The 23,503-nt window shown below is 40.2% G+C and overlaps 1 protein-coding gene across 1 annotated transcript in view; it reads left to right on the forward strand.

Annotated features, from left to right (window-relative positions):
- The window catches only part of NALF1 (NALCN channel auxiliary factor 1), an 839,509-nt gene that overhangs the window by 802,237 nt on the left and 13,769 nt on the right, over positions 1 to 23,503 (forward strand). Inside the window, exon 2 of the mRNA XM_050949806.1 lies at positions 19,172 to 19,343. Within this exon, the coding sequence (XP_050805763.1) occupies positions 19,172 to 19,343 (172 nt within the window). The remainder of the gene's footprint in view (positions 1 to 19,171; positions 19,344 to 23,503) is intronic.

Below are 23,503 nucleotides of genomic sequence, written 5' to 3' on the forward strand. Positions count from 1 at the left end.
AAAAACAGGGGCTACTTCTGGCTTTTATACTTATATCAACTAAAGACTTACTACAGGAGTAGACCCATGGCAACCAATGAGGCTGCTCACACAGAAATGCAAGAATAAGCATAGAACAGAATAAAATAAAATATTTTGATAGAAGAAAATGGTGCCTTACATCACCTGCCTTGTATTGTTTTTAGTATCCACCCCAACTAGCCTCCAGAGGATCATGAAAATCAGCTGAGGTTTTGCTGAACTGAGGAGTGCAGGATTGGCCCCAATATTTGTTAAGCACTTTGAAGATAAAAAGTGTCATAAATGCAGTGTATTATTTAAATGAGTGATTTCATTTGCTAAATGTGTTCAGTAACTCTGAAAATAGGCATGTCTTCAAATGGAGGCTCTGTCAGATGCTTAGCTCCTGTCTGACAGCTCCAATAGTGCTACAGTAATGATGAAAATGATCAAAGGCTTGCTCACTTATTTTTTTCCTTCTCCATATTACCGTGCATCCAGACATGCAAACATGTTAGACCACTGTGAAGACATACACAAAACAGAAAAAGAAAAAGCAAACACCCACTCATGTAAGAAAGAGAAGCTTTTATATGTCATATCAGAGCTACAATACCAAAGTAATAAATTTCAAAGAGACTCTGAAAGTTAATGTTTTCAATTGCTTGTTGGTTTGCACAGCACACTACCTTGGCTCTGATCCTGCCCTTCCAAGCGTGCGGACACACTGCTTCATCAGTGTAGAAACCCATTCAAGTTCATCCGCACGCTCTCAGATGCGGAACTGGGGTCTGGTGCTGATCTTGTCATCTAAAATCTGCCTGGGTTTGGTTCTCTTCTGCCCAGCTCTCTGTGTAATCATTGACTTGTGTGCAAAAGGAGTCTGAAGTTGGTGTAAATGCTGCCAAATCAGAACAGTAGAATTTCCTGCACACTTTGCATTGTGGCAGAGGAATACACAAGTGGCAGGGAAATGGAGAAACAGGCTCTCTGTATTTAACTGCGTAGTATCTATTTTCTTAACTTCACAGTTATGTAGCTGTAATAAAATCAATGACCAAATTTGTCCTGCGAGGAACTTCCCAGACTTCAGTGGAATTACATCAGGATCAAATCTGGCCCACTGAAAACACAGGGTGGGAGTAAATTAGAGCCCACTCCTACAAAAACAGCCTTCAGTATACTGCATCTGAAATGAATGTAGATGTCTGATTCCAATTACAAAAAGATAAAAATGGAATCTACCTGAACTAGTCTGACTTCACATCAGAGTTCTCTCTTAATTATTCAAAATCTGCTTGTTTATGTGGGCATCTTAATGGGATATTCTCAGTTTAGGAATCCCATTTTTTAAATATTTAGTTATGGTTACACCTTACAGAAATGATCTTGAGTCTACCAGTCTGATTCCTTGGGTGAAATTATGGCCCCATTTAAATCAATGGGATTTTTGCCTTTATCTTCATATGCTCATTGCTCTCATGGAAGGAGATTAGTGACATAAAGATCAGAAGGAGTTTCAGATGCATGGGGAGTACATGATCAGATCTTAGGTGGCTAAAACTGAGAAAGTGGAGCTATCTCATTTAATTTGTCTCTATTTATACTGTTTATGTTTGCACTTCCCTCCTCTTGCAGACTGAAATTAGATGGGTCTGATTATAGACTATGGGCTTGGCTACACTGGAGAGTTGCAGCGCTGTAACCCCCTCACCAGCGCTGCAACTCAGGGGGTTACAGCGCTGCAACTCAGGATGTGGCCACACTTGCAAAGCACAGCCAGCGCTGCAACTCCCTGGTTGCAGCACTGGCTGTACACCTGCTCTGCCTCGGGTGTAGCGATTCCAGCACTGGTGATGCAGCGCTGGTCAGCAAGTGTGGACACCACCAGCGCTTTTATTGGCCTCCGGGGTATAAGGAGGTATTCCAGAATTCCTGTCCACAACAAACCAGAAGAATGGCTGAACTCCGATCTCCCCGTAGCTACTTGCTAAAAAACAAACACAGCTGCTCTCTGCTCCAGCGAGCGAGCCAGCGAAGGCAGGAGAATTGCTTTGGAATGTTCAAAGCTGTTTGCTTGAGGAGAGAGGGGGGAGGGGTAATGTTGAGCAACTGTTTATGTGGTCTGACGGCTATTTAGGAGTGCATAATTAGCATTTAGTGAATAAGAGACAAGTGGGGGAAAGGTCAAAACTTTAAAAAGGATTGAAGGTAGGCACTGTGTATCTTCCAGTCCTTAGAACTTGCAAGGCAGGGAGCTGAGAACAGTGTCAGCTCCAAAAATCCACTCTCTCTGTCTCCCCCACGCTCCCTGTCACACTCCACCCCACCCCCCTCTTTTGAAAAGCACGTTGCAGCCACTTGAATGCTGGGATAGCTGCCCACAATGCACCACTCCCAACAGCGCTGCAAGTGCTGCAAATGTGGCCACACTGCAGCGCTGGTAGCTGTCAGTGTGGCCACACTGCAGTGCTGGCCCTACACAGCTGTACGATCACAGCTGTAACTACCAGCGCTGCAGAACTGTAAGTGTAGCCATGGCCTATAGCATTTTCCGATTCTTAAGAACTGGCACTATGTTTGGGTTGCAAACACTACTAATGAAACGCTTAAATAAAAACATGTTTTTAACCAGAAATTTAAAAATACTCCCAAAGAACTGGACCATTTCTATAGGTTTTGCAAATATTAAAATAAGCCCTAAATTTGGGGCATCAACTACAAGACCTGACAATATTCTGTACTCCTAACATGGCCTTTTTTGGTTTGAGAATCTACTTGATGAAGACTGTATTCTACATTCATATTAATTCTCTTTCTAAGTGTATGGTATAGTTCTTGTTAGTTGCTTGAATAATATGATAGGATTTTAAATCTCATGGCTAAAATTATATTATTACCCTTACACAGGAGCAAAATACAATATAAAAAGGATAAAACAAATACATCTTAAATTCTCTCTAAGGAAAACCAAGGATTTGAGGAGGTAACATATGAAAGAAAAAGTTCAAAGATAGCATAAGAACTAAGAGCTTACTGCTGAGGTATAAGCTTCATAGGCAGAATGTTTTTCATATGCCTCGTTATATTGAATATGTTAGCTTTCATGGGATTTCTCACAGGATATTGGGGTGAGATTAATATAAAGAAAACAGAACACTAAAAAACCCAACATGGACTTTCTAAAGTGTCTGGGAGGATAATGTTTTGTGAATACTGCACTGTACGTCATGGGCTCAAATTGATCTCTTTTGAATAATGAACAGCGTTTCAAACATATAGTCTCTCTCCCTGGACCATACTCCAGTCACTTTGCACTGCTCCTCTGATGCAAAACAGCCCTAAATTTGGCAGCTCAAGCTGCTATGGGATACTACTGCAGCAATTTCTACACAAGTAGCTACCAGTTTAAAAGGTGTGGATGCAAGAAAGGGGCATAGCTAGGGCTGCCTGATGGGTTGTAGTCATCCCCAGCTGCTGTCACAGCTCCTTCAGGATGTTCTAGCCCATCTCAGAGAAACTAGCCCAGCATAGAACAGCCACAGGATCAATGGAATTCAGGGGGCACCATTGTATTCCTCCTTCTCAGCTGTGCTATGAGCCCTTTGACCTGAGATGATCTAGCACAGGGGTCGGCAACCTCTGGCACGCGGCTTGCCAGGGTAAGTCCCCTGGTGGGCTGGGCCAGTTTGTTTACCTGCTGCGTCTGCAAGTTTGGCCGACGCCACTTCCCACAGCCCCCATTGTCCTGGAGCGGCGAACTGCAGCCAGTGGGAGCCGCGATCAGCCGGACCTGTGGATGCGACAGGTAAACAAACCCGCATGCCAAAGGTTGCCGACCCCTGAGCTAGCACATAGGATCTGACTTTATGGTTCTCTGCCTGAAATAATGTAAGCTAGTGATCCTAGAAGAACTGCACTAGAAATTTTGCATAAGTGATCAGAATTAAAGTATTATTTTTAATCAGATCTATGAAAAAAAATATGGTGACTAATGCTTTAGAATCTAATTTTATGCTTGGTGGTGCATACATATCTCCCATTGAAGTTGGGGCAGCTACATACATATGTGCAGGCCTGGAAAAGAGTTCCAATCCAGGGAATTAGCTCTTGCCTCATCTGCTACCCTCTTCCACCAGTTGCTCATGCTAAGGCCCCTCCCCCCCCCCAGTGACTCAGGGTGCTCCCCTTGGGCATGTCACTATATAGTCCTTTGCTCCCTCCCCCCCAAACTTCTGAGGTAATAAAGTCCCTCTGGACAAGCTGTCTGAATGTTGTCTCAGGTAGTTTTCTGTTCTAATTCTTAGTCCAGTTCCACTTTCCCAGAGACTGTTAAGGGAACCCAGGCCTGCCTACTACTCCAGGTTCCAGCTCAGAAACCCTGTGATGAGCAATGTAGGTCTGCTCAGTCTTCAGCCCCATTGCAGTTTCCTTTGGCTTCTTCCTACCCCACCGCTCTGTCTCCTTAGATTCTTCTGCTCCCCATGGCCACTTCACCCTTCTTTGCAGACTTCCCAATTCAGGGCAAGAGTCCAGAGCTTATTCTCCTTCTTATCCCTAGCCAACTCCCTTTCCCTCTGGGGAACAACTGCAGAATTCCTCTCTACAGCCCCTTCCTGCTCTCACCTCTTGGCTTTATAATGCTAGCCCAGCTCCTCCCCTAGCTGGGCTTCATCTGCTATTAGGCTCTGTCAACGCCTGGTTCCCTTCCAGGTGCAGCATCTAAAATGAATGGCCTCTTCTGTCCCACATTAACCCATTCAGGGTTTGTGGGGGGTGGATACCCCATCAAAAGTCCCTTATGAAGAAAGTGTATCAAAATAAAAAATAGTATAACTCCAGGAGACGTTGGCTGGTAGTGTCATTTAGTTCAGTGGCCCCTCAAGCCTTGTTCGCTGGGCTCAATTTGAGTGAGGATAAAAAGGTAAGGTTAGTGTAAGTTCTCAGGTCAGTTTGCAGTACAACTGACAAATTCTGGTTAGAAGATGTTTGTGACCATGGCTAAAATAAAAGCATTTTAAATCAGTCAAGTAACACAGCTTGCAGCTTGCATAGCATGTAAACTATCCCAGGTTCTCGTCATTATTGTGAGTCTTTCCTCTTCTGAGTAATTTTCATGTTGTGAAGGGTTTGACTTGTCTTCAATGCCATGTATTATTTCCTCTGAGTGCTTCAACTCTTTATCTTGAGTCTCCGTCAGCTTAGTTACTGAATTTTCAGTCGTTTGCTTGGATTTAAACAGAGAATTCTTAAGTCTGAGTGAGCAAGCTGAAAATTCAGTACAAGCTGAAAAACTCTTTTGATAAGACGTGACAGTTCCAAAGGAAACAAGAATCTCAAAGCACTAGAAACCAGACACCATCCTTAACATATACATGTATATAACCCTTGACAACACCACTTACCTACTTGCAGTTTTTAAATTACAGACAGCTGTGGCAAAGCAGTTCTTATACGCACCACAAAAGCTCTGCCTCAAAAGGGCATGGAGCCTCTCTCCTGTGGAACTTAGGAGCTCTGCAGAAAGAAGAGAGGGGAACCTTAATTTGAGCTCCTCCAGGAGGAAGAGGAAGCGATGAGGAAGGAGCCAACTTTGCCTGGCTTCCTCCCTTAGCATCATGCATGCATTGGTGGTGGGTAGCTTAAGTCTTCTGACAAGTGACTTGCTGGGTTGATTTATATAGAGCACAGTCACTTGACAAAGGTGATGGAGCCCGGGATAAAATATGAGATCTTACAAAATATATTACAATCCTGTCAGAGATAAAGATTCATGAATTCAAATGTAATTGTATAACAGAAGGTGAAAATTTAAAAGATACCATAGATGGAAGCTTATGGAAGGAATGATTCCAGCATGGTGGCCCTGAGAGCTTACAGTAAGGCTGACTTTTAGGAACAGTTGGTTTATTTTAAAAGAGTCTCATTTAAACATTGATGTGGTGATTTCACTTTAAGAGTTCATGGAAACCACTGGCATCTATTGCCCAAGTAAAAACTTCAGCAATTGTCCAATTCTAGTTTGATGAAGCATTACTGGGGTAACAGAATCAAATGCTAATCTCCACTTTTCCTCATTCCACCAAGATAATTGCCCTGGTAATTAATTATTTAGTTTAAAATATCCCTTAAGTTAACCATAAGGGATATTTATGATTTCTAAAAGACAGTTTACAGGCACTAATACAGAAGATCTCTGTTATAATATCATCTGTATTGTACTGCTTAGTGAATTCTGTTTTTAGAGAACTATGATGATACTCCTAATTATGACATTAGTCCAGTGGATACTTTTTTCATACAATATCTGTTCCTTGCAGAAACTTACTTTAATTGGTCAGTTAGAATTCTGTGCAAAGAACACTTCAGATTTTTCTGTGATTGTTTTTAATGTTACTTAAAGATTGCTAAAATAACAGGAAGACACTGATGCAATCTCTACTGTGGTAATTTGCCTATCTTCAAAGAAATATATTTGTAAGAGTAACTGTCACTTCTACATTTTTCTAGGTGTCTTTCTCAGACCAACAACAAAGAGATGAGCATGGCAGCTTTTTATTCTTTGTGTTTGTGTTTTGTTAAGAGAAGGCTAATTTTGTAACACTTGACTTGAAACTAAAGTAGATAATACATTAGAAAACAAATCTCAGCCTCATCTTAACATTTAATCTATTTTCAACTCAAATTGAAATAAAATGTTACGCATATTTTAAAAGAAAAACTCATACACCATGCCTCCCATGAGATCATAGTCTTTTGTGCCTTTATTAAAACAGACAAAAACAAGTTATTCTGTTTGAATTAGTATTGGTCAGGAAACACTAATAAACTGTTTTGCCTCTTCTCTTAGTACATAGCATTGTATCTACTGGGGTCAAAACTTTTTGAGCAAGCATTAAAATGTTTTTCATGCTATACTATGTATTCAACATGCCATATTCCTGGAGTCAAGCAGTTCTCAGTACTCAAAAGTGACAAAGTTCCTGAGGGAGTTCATATTTGTATCAGTTGATCATCTATATTTTGGTCATGTAGTCTGTATAAAGTACATTTGTAAGCCATCTATATTATATCTCAGGTTTTGATTCACAAAGCAGGTCTTTGGTTGACCCATGTATTCCTAAAGAAGAGCCACTGTTAGTCAAGAGAACACATCCTAGGGTGATCCTAATGTAATGTTTCAGACACGGTTACTGTACAGACATAGCATTGGTCAGTAGGTGACAAGTGCTATTATATTCTCTGCTGTGGAGCCTACATAAGCATTAATAGTGACTTTTAGAGCAAACTTTTAGCTGCTAAACAAAGAGGATGCTTGAACTACTGCAACTTTGCCTTGAAATCAATAATTATATTAAGATCCAGTCACACGTGGTCATAGATTTTCTTTCAACTGTGTATCCTCATAATGCCAACATTGGGCCCAGTCCTGAAATCAATGGGTATTTTTCATGAATAAGGACTTCAGGTTTGGACTTTAGGATTTATCTGGCAAATAAATGCTTAAAAAGCTCTCACAAAAAGTAATTTGCTGGCGTTTACCAAGGCTGAGTCAATCATTGGCATATTCAACAATATCTTAGCTTGGCGAGCTACAATCTCAAATACCAGTTAGGGGACTGGTAACTCAGTCCAAATGTTTCGAATGATGATATCTGACACAGACTGTGCTAAAAATGAGGTAAAGGAAATTCAGCCAAAATAGATATTTAAAAAATGGTTTAAATATAAGTTTACGTCAAAACTCCAGCAAATGCTATTAATTGAGGCACACATGCATGAACAAATGCCTATGAACTAGAGGCAGAGCAAGTGATCATCTAGTAAAACACTTACAAACTAAGAAAAAATATCCATATTTTGGACATTTCAGATGATAAATACAACTTGTGTTCTATTGCCCTTCATGAATGTTTTTGTATTTGCTGTACTAACAACAAATATCAAGATAGAACAGGTTTGTACAGTATAAAATGAGCATTAGAATCCATTTAGAATGGATAGGTTTTGTTAATATATAAGTATGTCTATTCTCATGGTGCATTTTCCTCCACTAATGTACCAGAATAATGCATGTAGGCCCCCCCATTCAGGAAAGGCCAGCCAGCAAATTAGCAAGGTACTTTAAGTATGTGCCTAATTTTAAGTACATTAATGAAACCATTGAATGATAATGAGGTATCTTGCTGCATTGGGGCCATAATAAAGAGGTAGATCAATCATACAGTATTTGCACTGTGATACTATCAGCTTGCAATGAAAAGGAATTTTAAAAAATATTTTTTGTGTCCTGTGTTTTCTATGGGTCTAATTCTGCCACCCATACTCAATCTGAGTAGTAACTTATTCCACCAGTAGTCTCAGTGAAACCAATGGGACTAGTCACAAATTAAGGTACTGCTCTATGTTAACTAAGGTGGCAGGATCACACGCTAAATAATTGCAATCTTTGTTACTGGTGAGACTGGAATCATAACACACTGTTCCCCAAAGCAGTATTGTCAGTGGTACTTATCTCAGTTAGTAGGATATACTTATCTGAAATGGTGTATAATGTCCACGGACAGAGCATCTGTAAAGCTAACACAGGTCTCTCACCACTCTATCAGTTGATGAAAATACATTATAATGGTGTGCTTTGTTTGAGAGTTAGACTCCATTCTGAGGAATCAGTGTGAGGGAAGTTCATTGTGCAGGAATGTGTCAGATCTGAAAGTTTGCTGACATGAGTGATGGTTTTCAGGGATTTTTTTTTTTTCACAGCTATGCTATAAACCCTTTAGAAGGCTTCAGGAACTGAGTTTTGATTGTTATTTTGATAATCCAGCTGCTAACATCAGAATATTGTTAATGAAGAAAGTCAAAATATTTGAGTACTTATTCACTTTCTTTTGAAATATTACACAGAATCTCTAGCGTTGTGGTGTGAGCAATGGTGGAGGGGGAAGGAGGAAGAAAAGATTCATATCTTGAAAATGATGAAGAATTGACAGCAGTAGAGAATGAAACTGATTAGACACTCTAGGGCTTTTCCATTCTACTCTGCTGATGCATTTCATACAGTGTGACTCAGATGATTCAGTCTACATGCTAAATCTGTTTTGACAGAATGCAGATTATTTAGAACTTGTGTGTGTGAGAAAGAGAGAGACAGTGAGATACGGTAGTTATATATGCATATATAATTTAACCATTTGCCACTTATAATTTTGACAATCTTATTTAATATTGGTCACATAGCGCAAAGTTAGTTTTGTGCCACTATCCTGCCAGTCATACTGCACCATATGCTGTTGGGCAATGGACAACATCACTGACATTTAATGTGGACACCTTCCAAAGGACAACCAATGTGAAAAGCAGCTCTATGACCATCCAACATGGTGACCTCCTCTGCCTGATGACTTGCAAAAGTCACCTGGTTCATTTGCACCCACTGTGAATAGGAATTAGTAAAATTCCAGGTGTTTTGCTTTGGGTAGATAATCCAGCCAGCATCCCTGATATCTCTTACATGCACATATTGCAAGGTTAGAGGGAACCATTATGAGCAGTTCCTGCACAACACAGGTCATAGAATTGCCTCAGAAGAGTCAGCCAGCTGGCCCGACCCTCCCCAAGGAGAAGGAGATGAGTGCCCACCCAGGTCTGCAGCTTGGAAGAGGAGCTGCCTGTGAGCTCTGTCTCTCATTTAGCGGGGCTGGTTTTATATCCCGAATATAGCTGGTTGAATTATTCCGTGTCAATAATATGAGTTGAGAAGTTAGCTCCTTTTTGCTGTTTACAAATAGGTTTTCTTTTTCTTTTTTTTTTCCCCAGATCCACTTGCTATTTGTAATGATGTGACAAGCAAACAAATTTCAGCCTCTGGTTTGTCAATTAATAATTTCTTTAATCACTATCATTAACTACTTGTGACATGTGACTAGTCACTAAAGTCGCATAGTATTTTTTCCACTTCCTGACCTCTGACTGAACCTTTTTTAACAGGAATATAATGAATACTAAATGGTGAATAACTAAACAGCTTTATCATCTGCCTAACAGATAACAAATATTTCTATGGTATAAATATATTATTTGCAAGGAGCAATAGTAAAGATTATTATGAGGATCACTTTTCAATAGAAAGAATGTAATTACCTAAATTGGAACATGTAGGCTAACATTTTTAGTAAAGTCTATCTGACAAATGCACTAATTCTATTCCATATGGGTGTATAGCACATATTTCCATTTGTGCCCGTATAGCTTGTTATAGTCTGTGTGTGTATGTCTGTGGTGTACATAATATATATTACTCACATGTGTACACACACACACAACAAAGTTACAAAACTCGCATCCCAAACAAAAAAAAACAGAGTTCACGGCAATGGTGTAATAGCAAAAATGTCCAAAAGGCTATATATAATTGCTGTGATTTAACTCATAAAATGCACACAAACTACATGTTATAAACACTGTATTTTTATCTCATAAGTTTTTGGTTTAATGTACAAATCACTAAGTTTTGCATGCCTGGTTTCACTAAAGTGTCTTGATAGTTAACACATTCTTATAACATACAGTATAGTTTATATACCCTTTCCTTGGTTAAAGGTCCACTTCATTTAAAAAAAAATGTTAGGCTTCTGTACTGTGAAAATCATAAAAATGGATTTTCTACAGCTTCCACAGTCTTACCTTGGTTTCCATGAAACATAAGTTTTATTGAATTGAACCCTTAGAGAGTATGTCAGATTTTGGAGAGCCAACAATTTTGCACTAGAGATCTATACTCAATGTGAAATCTTGAGGATTCTCTCTGCCCCTGACACTTTGACATACAAACCTTTTTCTTGCTTGGGCATTTCAGAAGAGAAGCAGGTAAGAGATCAGGGAGTGGAATGAAGAGTGAGAAAGCCAGAATGTGTCAGTATGTTTAGAATCTGAGAGAATGTACATTTGCCCTTGCAGCCATTGTGCAGTATGGTAATGGGTAAGGCCCTACTTAATTTGCGATAGTGTGGAAATTGCAAATTCCTCAATATGAGGCTTCCATTGAAATTTTGACAGCAGGAAACCCCCTCTCCCCCATGTGCAGGGTTGACAGTGGGAGCCCCAGGTGCCCAGAAGCTGAGAGTGGGAGCTCCTGCTGTCAGCCCTGGGCAGCCGCTATCAGCCCCAGGCCCCCACTCTCAGCCCCAGACAACTGAAGACCAATTCACCATAGCAAGTAATACTGGGCAGTTTGAATAGATGTTAAATTAGAAGATTAAAAATACAGGGTAGCGTAAAGGTGGAAGCAGTGCCCACTTGGAGGAATGGGAACAGAGAGAAAGAGTGAGAGAGAATGAAAAAGAAAATCCTCCTCAAAATGATGGTCATGAATAATTTATCTTGTGCTATGAATGAACAAAATTGGTGCTTCATTTACTGTACATGAAAATGTATGAGCCTGGTGCATTTTCTACAGCAATCTAATACTTGTATAACACAATTACAACCCCACACATACAGTATTCATCCCATATCTCAGAAAAAATAGATGGAAAATTTTTAGCAATAACATTTATTATTTTAAATAGTTGTATTGTGTACAATAAAAGGTAAGGGGAAGGGGAACATCTACTGTGACCATAAATCTTTGGCTTAGCCACTGAAGTGCTAAAAAAAGACTAATAGCTGCCTATAAATACATAGTTGCAACATGCACACCCAGCATGTAAGTCAACATACATTCTCATTGATGGTTTCACATGTAACTTTTTATATAACAGCATAAACCTATGGGAAGAAACTGTGAACTCCAAGGATTTGGGATATTTCAGCAGATAGGACAAGATTCCTAACAATCTGAAAGCCAGACAGAATGTGAACTTCTTGGAGGCATGCTGACAGGGATGTGGAACTGTACAGGCTGAGGGCAAGTTGTAACAAATCTATGTGTTGCATAAATACCACACATACTTCAGCTCCAAAAACACAGATTCTTTTCTGAGTAGTGTCTGTAGGAGTGCTTCACTTCAGGTGCACATGAACCCCATGCACCTTTGATTGGAGATTTTCGGAAGCAATATCCATTTGGCCTGCACATGTGCCCCAAACATCCTAGTCAATAGGAACACAGCATAGAAAGTCCTTAGTTAGCACTGAGAAAAGAAAGTTATAATGTACTCCATTCTGGCTAGTCCAGAAACCCAGCCAAATGTTGTGTTCCTCTTGACATCTGCTCTTTCCCTTATGTCCAAATTCCCAGGCCAGTCCCACCTGGTCTTTCTTCAGGCCTTTGTTGTCCAGCTGTTCAAACAAAGCTGGCTTCCTGTGGGGGAAGGGAGGAGAGCTCTTCATGCTTCAGTAAGTCCTAGGTAGTAACTCTCCAATCACAGAGGGCCAGGCCCCAGACAATAGGCATCAGTCACACATGTGTGTGGTAACCTGCCTGAGAGGTAAACAGCGCTTTTCCACCCCTTAGGTGACAATTGAGCATATGGGGGAAACTGAGGCACACAAACCATACAAAATATTTACAGAAAATTCCCACTCCATCACATGTCTAACTTCAAAAGTGGAAAATATTCAGTCATTGGTGTGACCAGCAGCATCTTTCACCTGCTTATTCTCCCTTCTCAGCTATCCTGGACTACCTCATGGAATTGGGATTATCTACAAACTTTATCAGAGTTCACTTGGTTGCTATAAAAGCTTTTCAATCCCTGGGTGTGAGATTCTGACAACAGTGAGATTTATCAAGGGATTAGGGGACATTTTCCTTACAAGAAAGAACCCATTCTGATTTGGGATCTTAATTTAGTACTCCAGTGTCTTATGAGACCTTCCTTTGAACCAGTGGAGACATGTACCCTCCTTACATTGTCCATGGAAGATGGCCCAAGGAGTCGAGGAAATAGGGGTACTAATGGCTGACACCTCACACACCTTACAGTATTTTTCAAAGATAATGTTTTACTATGTCTGCACTCTAAATTCCCACCAAAAGTCTCTTCTGAGTTTTACATTAACCAGGACATCCATCTCCCAGTTTTTTCCTTAAACCACACGAGACACAGGGGGATGCTGTGCTGCAAACTGTGGATGTCAGGAGGTAATTAGCCTTCTACCTGAATAGGCCCAAGCTATTTCGGAGATCTCCCAAACTGTTCGTGTCAATTCTGACAGATATAAAGGGTCTACAGTGACCTCCCAGAGGCTCTCTAGGTGGATTTCTGGTTGTACCAATTCCTGTTATGAATCTGAAGATATACAACTTCCTCCTAGGACATTGGCCCATTCCACCAGATTTTTCTCCACCTCTGTGACTCTTCTTTTTATTGCTGAGATCTGCAAGGCTGAAACTTGGACTTCAGTACACATATTTTCTAAGCACTATTCAGTTGTCCATTCTTCCAGATCAGATGTTGCCCTTGTGAATGCAGTCTTGTTTACAGTCTTGGACACAACTCCAAACCTCCCTGCTCCAGCTGAGGATACTGCTTGGTAGTCATCTGAAGTGGAGCACTCATAGTGACATTACTCGAAGAAGAAGGAGAGGTTACTCACCTTGTGTATTAACTGGAGTTCTTTGAGATGTGCATCCCTATGGGTGCTCCACTATTCAACCTCCTTCTCCTCTGCTTTGGAATTTCTCTGGGGGACTTGCAATGGAGAAGTAACTGAGGGAGGTTCTCCTGGGAAACCTTATATAGCCCCAGTGAAGGGCAGAAGGATGTATGGGATTTGTGCATATGGGCATTGCTACTGAAAATTTCTGAAGGTGCATAGGGCGTATGCACACCTGAAGTGGAGCACCCATAGGGATGCACATCTTGAGAAACTCCAGTTACTGCAGAATGTGAGTAACCTCTCCGTTCTAACACTTGAGCTATAGGTGATCTCATTTAGCTAGTATTAATGTTAGGCTCTCCTTCTAGTGGGCAACATCACTCCCTCATTCATACAAAGAGCCAATACCTTACAGAGAGCTATTAGATGTTCTGCTTGCACAGGACAAGTGCAGGCAGAATGCCTCAGGGAGCACTGGGAGGCAAGTTTGGGTGTATGTGTGTATGGGGCAGCGAGAAGAGTGGTTGCACTGCTGTATGGCACTCCTACTTTGGAAAGGAGAAACTCTTCCTCCAATGCCTGATCACAGGGCACACACAGAGATGTGACCCTAGTCATAACCCTACTGCTGCCTGCACTGTCTTTGGGCCATAGACCACCACAAGGAACGCTAACTACCTAATCTGCCCACGTGCTCAGAGAGTTCTAGTGTTAGCAGTCTAGTTAGGTTGCATACAGGTGCAAGCGAAAGGAGAAAGATGCTTCCTGTGCCCTCTTCCTCCATTAGCTTTCTTATTCAGAATCAGCCAAAAGGCCAGTTTTGTAAAAGTTTACGAGCCAAAAAATGCACATAGAAGCCCAGTGGGATTTTCAAAAATACCTATATGCCTAACTCCTACTGAAATCAGGAAAAAATGAAGTAGCTAATAGGGATTTGGGAAGTGGTTCCACTCCTCCATGAACCTTGCTTCATGTTTAGAACCTATAATCTTTCTGAGCTTTGCAGTGGTAGGCTAGTGTTTTCCCATGTTGAGTACATGGCTAGCAGCAGAAGTGCAAAATTCTGTGAGAGAGACTTTTGACATGTAATTTCATGTCCAGTTTGTAGATACAAGAAGTACAGTCAGAATAAGCATAAAATAATGTTCCACACTTTTGGATAACACTAATGGATCAGGAGTCCAATCCAATACCCTTTTAAATCAATTAACAGTCTTCCATTAACTTCAATGGGCATTGGATCCTGCCTGAAATTCTGGGAGATGTGGAACACCTGCAATATCCATTGACTTCAGTGGAAATTGTAGATGCTTACCATCTTTTAGGATTAGGTTCATTTATAATGCTTTGCACTTATCTAGAGTGTTCTATTCAAGGGTCTGTTTCAAGTTCACTTACCTATAACTGTGAGTCTGAGCCTTTGAAGCATCACTTTGAGCACTTAAATGCCAGTTTAAATAGCCATTTATATTAGGAGTTTAATAATAGAAACATCCAGCAAGTGTGTGCATCCAGTAGGACTAGAATCACCAATTTTGTCCCATTGAATCTTTAAGTGAGTTTCCATATTACTGCATCATAGAGAATCATAGAAATGTATGACTGGAAGGGATCTCAATAGGTCATCAGTCCAGTCTCTTGCACTAAGGCAGGACTAAGTATTATCTAGACCAGCCCCGCCAGGTGTTTATTTAACCTGTTCTTAAAAACCTCCAGTGGCAGAGATTCCACAACCTCCCTAGGTAATTTGTTACAGTGCTTAACTATTCTTACAGTTAGGAAGTTTTTCCTAATGTCTAACCTAAATCTCCTTTGCTGCAATTTAAGCCCATTACTTTTTGTTCTGTCCTCAGTAGATAAGGAGAACAATTTATCACCCTTTTCTTTATAAAAGCCTTTTACATACTTGAAAATTGGTATCATGTCCCCCCCTCAGTCTTCTCTTATACAGAATAAACAAACCCAATATTTTAAAGCTTTCCTTGTAGGCCATATTTTCTTTAGACCATTAATCACTTTTACTGCTCTCCTCTGGACTTTCTCTGGTTTTCCCACATCTTTCCCAAAGTGTGGTGCCCAGAATTGGACACACTCCTCCAGTTGACTTAACAGTGATGAGCCAAGTGGAAGAATTACTTCTCATACCTTGATTACAATACTTCCATTAATACATCCCAGAATGGTGTTCACTTTTTTTGCAACAGTTTTACATAGTTGACTCATATGTAGCTTGTGATCCACTGTAACCCCAGATCATTTCCTGTAGTACTCCTTCTTACGCAGTCATTCCCATTTTGTATATGTCCAAATGATTATTCATTCCTAATTGTAGTACTTTGCATGTGTCCTGATTGAATTCCATCCTATCTATTTCAGAACATTTCTCTAGTTTGTCAAGATCATTTTGAATTCTAATCCTGTCCTCCAAAGCATTTAAAACCCCTCCCATCTTTGTATCATCTATAAACCATATCCATCATCCAAATCATTTATCTACTCCTTTGTCCAAATCATTTATGAATATATTGACTAGAACTAGATCCAGGATAGATCTCATCTTATAGTAGGTTAATCTAGGTGATACTTCCCCAGTTTGCTATTGAGATGGTCACGTGAGACAACATCAAAAGACTTACTAAAGTCAAGATATATGATATATGGCGTATCATGGCAATTTCTGCAGTTGACTTCTATTTGTAGCCTGTTTACAGACTATAATCAGCTGGGGAAATCACCTGTGATGATTTTTATGAAAGCTGTTATGCAAAATAAATGATATTACATAGCAAGTTTTGATTATGCAAGTAGGGGATACTTCTTGTGAGTATTCACAAGTTTGCTAAAGTCCATAATTAAGGTAATAGTTGTTGGATTCAGATAACATGGTTAGTGAACAAATACAGGCTCACGCAGGTTGTCTATAGAACCTGGTTTTACAGAATCAAAGGCAGTTAGTCCAGTTTAGTAAGTATATAAACTGGTATCTGGTATTATGTGATATCAGTGTGACACCAATTGTCTCTATTTACATATATCAAGCACCTACCAATAGAGTTTACACAGTATAGAAATATAGTATTTCAAATAAATCCCACATCTCAGTTGAATGCCATTAACACTGGGCTACAGAGACACTATCTGTCAATCTCTTCTGTTAGAGCTGTTCCGCTTTGTATATATAGTTAAATGTTCCTTGGGAAAGACAAAGAGAGACTGGCTCCAAAGCTAAGTGGTTAAACCACGCACCTGGGATATAGGAGACTCAGGTTCATGTTCTTGCTCTATCTAATTCAGAGTAGCGAATTGAACTTGGGTGTTCCACACCCTCGGTGAGTGACCTAGAGACCCACTAGTGTACTGGCTATTCTGATTAGTTGGTTTTGAAAAGAAATTCAATTCTGGATCTGAGAAACTTTCCCAATTAAATTTTCATTGAAACCAATACACTTAAAATTTCAGTTTTGATGAATCAACATTTTTCCAATGGAGAAAAAATTTCATCAAAATGTTCCGAACCAACCCTACTCCTGAATAATGCTCAAATCGTGTTCCACTTAAATGTATACACCAGTTTGTCTGTTTCTTTTCTATACCGCATAATTGACATTCATAAACCATATTGGTTTTTGTAGATAATTCACATGGCACCTTTCATTTTAGGATTGTTTGCACTTTATACATAGTAAGTGTCAGACTCTGTGAAATACAGTGTATATTACAGATAGGTAAACTGAGGCACAGGGGGGCGATTGACTGGTCAAAATTAATCTTTTGTCAGAACCAGGATTCCTTCTCCAACCAATAGACTATGATCTACCACATTTTACAAAGAATGTACTTGTTATTTTCATTATACCAACAGGTGTCAATATATGGTATTAGATCAATCGAACTATTGAAAGCATGGAGGGTATTTATTAAATATGGAGAGAATCATTTGGGTGAGGTAATATCTTTTATTGGACCAACTTCTGTTGGTGAGAGAGACACATTTCAAGCTTAACAGAGCTCTTCTTCAGGACTGAAATGCTCTGTATAAACTCTAAAACTTGTCTCTCTCACCAACAGAAGTTGGTCCAGTACAGGATATTACCTCTCCCACCTTGTTCTCTAATATCCTGGGACCAACACAGCTACAACAACACTGTACACAGAATCAGTTGTAATTTCAAACTTTATCTGAGAACAGTAGAATACATATATCATCTGGACTGCTGCCATGATAATCATTTATTGTTAATACGCTCCGTGTAAGCAGTTACAAAGGGGTTAACATAAACCACATTAGTGACACTATTTTCAGTTGTCACGTAAAAACCTTGCCATATCTGCTGCCATTGCAAATATTCTAAAAATAATAGCTCCGTGGTTCTTGAACTACCACCTTGGAAATAATTATAGATAATTATAGAACTTAAAATTTTACTGACACTAATAAAAACTATAACTGATGAGATGAAACATGCCTACATTGAACCAAACCCTCTAGCAAATTAGTCCTTTCAAGTATCAGCTATTGAATTTTCAGTGTTTAAACTTTTTAATCTCAGTTTTCCTTTTTTTTTTTTTAATTACAAACAGGCATGGAAAGAGGAGAAATAATCACTTAAACTATATTGCTTTTCAGCCTCTGATAGAAGAAATGTCGTTACTAAATCTTTCAGATATTTTTGAATGAATACAGAATGGAAATTTTCATTATCCAGCAAACTAGATAAAAACTTAGCCAGTAAATAACATGTTTAAAAATAAAATAAATTATATATTGGGAAACCAGGAAATTGTTTTGGGACTTGGTTAGTAGGTGTTTCCCCACAATGGCTGCTTGATAGTCAGCAAATGCAACTCTTCACATGTATGAAGCAGTTGTATACCTAATAGGCTCAAGTTACCATTATGAATGATAGCATGTCTTAAGAAAATACCTTCCACAGTACTAAACCAAACAAAATCAATTTTCTTTAAAATAAATTATTCGACTGGATTGCTTTACTGCTTCAGGTGATGGACTCTTTAATGGGTTGGATCTGGAACACATGTAAATATTCTCCCTGACCTTATCCCCCAGTCTGTGGCTGTTGATGTTCAGGCACTGGAATGTGCTCCTTAATCCTGCAGACTGCATTGGAGTTTAATTGAGAGAAAACAGCACCATCTACTGTGACCTGAAGGCTTTGCCCTATTTGGTAAAATTAAGAAGAGCAAATAGGCCAGAATGTATTAAATAAATCTCTTTGAAATTCCTTCTGATGTTTAGGTTCTGTGCCTTTTTCCAAATTCTTTCTAATTTTTTTAGAACCACAGTTTATTGTAAAGTACAGGACACGCATATAATTAAAAGGAGCATCAGAGAATGGTACATCTCTACAGAATAATATTAACCCAATCATGATTGAGTAATGTTTTGTGTTTTTAAATCGCAGTCATTTTAGATGGCTTGGTTGGGGTTTTCTTTACAGAAGTGGGAGAGTAGTGATATGTTATGGGTTTATTTTACTCAGGTGATATTCTCTTAAAATTTGCTTTAAGAACCAGCATCAGTGTAGGTGTGCAGTACACTATGTGCCTCTGATAATGACAGTGCTATTGTCATCCATCTAGACTTCTGATTCTTCTCTTTTTCCAGATTGTCTACAAAGCCTGGCTCTGTTCCCAGTATTTTGAAGTCACACAGTTTCACTGCAGCAACAGAATTCCTTGCAAGCAATACTGTTTGGAGGTTCAGACAAGGTGTCCATTTATATTACCAGACAATGATGATGTCATCTATGGAGGACTATCAAGTTTCATCTGTACAGGTACGGTGCAGATCAACATGTCTCACTAGTTTTAATTCCATACTTAACTTTGAAGAGCGTGGCTAGCCATGTTGTTTCCTAATAGTTTTAACTATGAGAGCCTGAAGGGATGCTTCATCAGTTTCTGAAAGGTTTTAGGCGTTGAATCAATACTTTCTTTGCCACATTTTCTATAGTTTACCTATGACCAGAGTAATTAACTTGACAAAAGCACATTTCCAACAGAAAACTATTCTAATAATTTGTTATGCTTAATAATTTTAGTGAGAAGAGGTAACTTCTGTGTTATGTAATACTAAGACGTTGCAGACAGAATAGTGACTTAAGCTGTGAGGCTAGTGTCTGCCACACTCGCCTTCCCCAGCATTCTCACATCTGATGTCTACCACACATTTATAGTAATTTGCTAGTCATGTTCTCCTCCTAACTGTTAAATGGACACTATCAGGATAAAATCAAGGGTAATTTCATATTCTCCTGTTGGGCCTGGGAAAATTCTACACAGTGGAGGAATGTGGAGGATTCCGAAGAGGATATGAGGACCTAAATTTGCAGAAGTTTAGGATTCATAGCTGAACTTTTCTCCCTTCCTCATTGATCCAGGATCATCCACAATGATCTATGGGTCTTCTTCCCCAGTGTTGGCTGAGCTGCCTCTGGCAGATGTATTGCCTCCCCAGGCAGATGTTTTGGGCATCTGGTGAGTGAGGTAGCTATGGGAACTAATGTTGTTCAGAACAGCACTAACCGTTTCTGAGGATGTTCAGGGAGTCTGGAGAGGAACACTCCACAGAGAACAGATGCTCCTGCTCTGGCTATACCCTGGTCTCACCTTCGGAACCCCAACACTGGTAGATTTGGAATAAAGGGGCTTCAGTGGGCTTTGGTGGAGACAGTGTCATAGAGCTGCTGCTCCCTATGCAGATCTTCCCAGTCTGGTTCTCCTAGACTTCTGTTACTTAAGCAAGTACTGTTCCCCCAATATTTTTAAAGATAAAATATTATCCATGTAATGATATTTCTTTAGGTATGCACCTTGATTGTTAAAATAGTGTACTTCTTGCTCTTCACTCATTTTTGACAATGAAACTCAAATACTGACATGGAATGTCCCAAACCTTCAGATAATCAGTGGGTTGAAACATCAAAGGAATCTAAGTTCTTCAGTTCCAGAGTGCAGACCTCAAAGTTGCTCCTCTCCATTCTTGATTGTTAGCCAGAATGATGCCACTTACTCTGCCACTCAAAGACTGTACTCTGGGTTCTCCAGGTTTGGAGCATAGTTTAAAATATTCCACCAGCTTTCCCCATGCCAGTTAGTTCTATGAGAATAGTATGTGCTCTGGATCATCCAAGCTTAGCACTATGAATATCTGTTGTTGTACCCTTGGGAAGCCAATTGATGCAACGTCAGTGGCTTCATCCCAGGTTTGGGGAACCTGGATTGCAATGAAAATGTCCCATTGGGCCTTGGGGAAGACACACCCAATCTTTGGGTTACATTAAACAATGTTTAATTAACCAGATGTTTTGGACACCTGGGATTCAGTTACTTAAAACAGTTCTGTGCCCTGTAGAATTAATTTCATACTGTAATGTGCTAGGACAATGGCAAAATGCTGTTGTATTTGGATTTCCATCATGGCAGATTAATTTTAACATAATGGTTCAAATTTTCAAAAGCCACTTCTCTTTTGGGCACCTCACTTCATTGGCTGCTAACTTTAGAAGCCCACATCCTGATTGTCAAAGGCACTGAGCACCCAAATTGTGATTTAAAGTCAGAGGAAGATGCAGGTGCTCATGACCTATAAATATCAGGTTCTAGGTTTCTAACTTTAGGTCCTCAAATATTGACATCTGACCCCTTCCCAAGCCAGCCCAAAATACATGGCCATTACAAAGCTTTCTTAAGGTCAAGGCAAATGGGCTCTGACACACTAAAAGTAAGGAAAGGAGCAAGTTTCATGATCAAGAATTTCTTAAGGACAGTGCTCTGCAACAAGCCTTAGCTCTTTCAAACTAAGGCACCGTTAGCTCGAGCAACTCTGCTGTGCCTAACTGTGACAATATCCTGCAGGGAGAAAGTCGGCAGGCTCTCCTGCAAGATTTTGACTTTTACTTTTATAGAGATCCAGCAGGAACTGAATCTGATTGTGCTAATGGGAGATTTTTGGAGATTTGCTTGCCCCCGGGAGGGGCAGGACTTTGACTGGAGCTGATTGCATTACACCAAAGCTTGTCTGGAAAAGAAAGGAATCCCTGTGTTTATGGGGTGACCTTCTCTATGAGAAATTACAGCCCTCCAGAGCCCCTGCTTTTCTTTAATGAGGTTTCAGGAGCAATAGTTTCACAATCGAGGTTTCTCTTCTTCCTCTCCATGGTAACAGGCTGTTTTCTCCAGGTTCCACTAGAGATTTAGGCCAAATGGAAAGACTGACTGATTGACTCCTGCAGGAAGATGTTTCATTGTATTACAGCAGAAGCCAAGAAAGCTGAAAAAGTGTATTGGTAGTTACTGTTTTTATTTGATACTGAATGCAGCACATAGCCCAAGATGAAAATATTAACGTCACATGCTGTTTTCTAACTGTGCCTAGATAAGAGGATAGAGAGGGCTTTTTCACTCAAAATGCTGTGAACTGTGATTGCTATACAAGGCTTTTAACTATTAGTATCCTTTTGTAGACATAGACTGTGACTTTTGATAGAGCAGGGGAGACACCTAGTGGGGAAAAGGGGACATCTCCACATCTTAAGAAAAGCCAGGTGGCTTACTGGTTTGAAACAGGAAAGAATAAATATTATTTATCTAAACCTGCCTGAAAAGAAACTTTGTGTATTATTTATAATATGAGGATTCCCCTTACTTTTCCAGAGCATGATGTTCCAGTGAGCAAAGCACTGGGGGGAATTAAGGACAGGTATTTCCTTGGAAGGGCCAGATGGGAAGAAAAGAGGCACTAGCAATTCTTACCCATAACACTTTCCAAATCATTCTATTGCTAGAACATCTGGCTGCATGTATTTAAACTGCTTCTCTCTGTTCTTAAAAAAGTGGTTGCATTTTGGGTTATAAAATCTAATGGGTTAGATCCTCACTTGTGACTGAGAATCATACAGAAAAGGGCAGCAGTGGAGGTGCAAGACTCTCTTTGTACTCTTTTGGTCCTACCTAGCATCATTTAGAGCAATTTAAAGGTTTCTCTAAATTACATGGACTCCCAATGACATATACTTTTGTGTCCTCCAAAGCAGTGCTTCCCAACCAGGCGTATATGTACCTCTGGGGGTAAACAGAGGTCTTCTGGGGGTACATCAACGCATCTAGCTATTTGCCTAATATTACAACAGGTACATAAAAAGCACTAGTGAAGTCAGTGCAAACTAAAATTTTATACAGATAAAATGAGAAAGTAAGCAATTTTTCACTAATAGTGTGACTGTGACACTTTTGTGTTTTTATGTCTGATTTTTGTAAGCCAGTACTTTTTAAATGAGGTGAAACTTGGAGTACACAAGACAAATCAGACTCCTGCCTCTGTGGGCAGTAAGGCCTAACACTAGAAATACCCTGACTCCCAGGGCAATGGGGCCTAGCGGCCAGATCCAATACCAACACCCTGCATCACAGGGCAGTAAGGCCTAGCAGCCAGAATCAACAGGTTCACTCTTGTCTGCAGGGCAGTTAGGCTTAGGGGCTGGAGTCAATAGGCTGGGGCCGCTTGTCAGATGGGGGCAGCCATGGCAGGGAGACTTGGGCCTTCCCTGTTTCACCAGTTCTCAGCTCAGGACCCTGATAGTGGCGACCTCTGAGTGGCATCCTCGGGTACCTGGGCACTTGCTTGAGTCTCAGTATCTCCAGCTCCTGAGCTGGAGCCTGCAGCATGCATCCTTCCTCTCCGGCGACTAGCCCTGACTGAGCTGGGCTGTTCCCACTTGTACTGGTGCTACATCTTGATCATGCCCAGAAGAGACATAGGGGTGTGGCGTCCTCAGCCCACAGTGGGGAGTTAACCCTTCCCCATCCTGAGTGCACCCCATCATAGGCAGCCTCATCCAATTGTAGAGAATTTCACTGGAAAGTTTTAGCTAGGGTTTGTGTGCATGTGTGTTTGAATGTTCACTCCCCTATTTCAATTTGATATGAATAGCAATCT

Source organism: Gopherus flavomarginatus, chromosome 1 (genome assembly GCF_025201925.1).
Source record: "Gopherus flavomarginatus isolate rGopFla2 chromosome 1, rGopFla2.mat.asm, whole genome shotgun sequence".
Lineage (NCBI taxonomy): Eukaryota > Metazoa > Chordata > Testudines > Testudinidae > Gopherus > Gopherus flavomarginatus.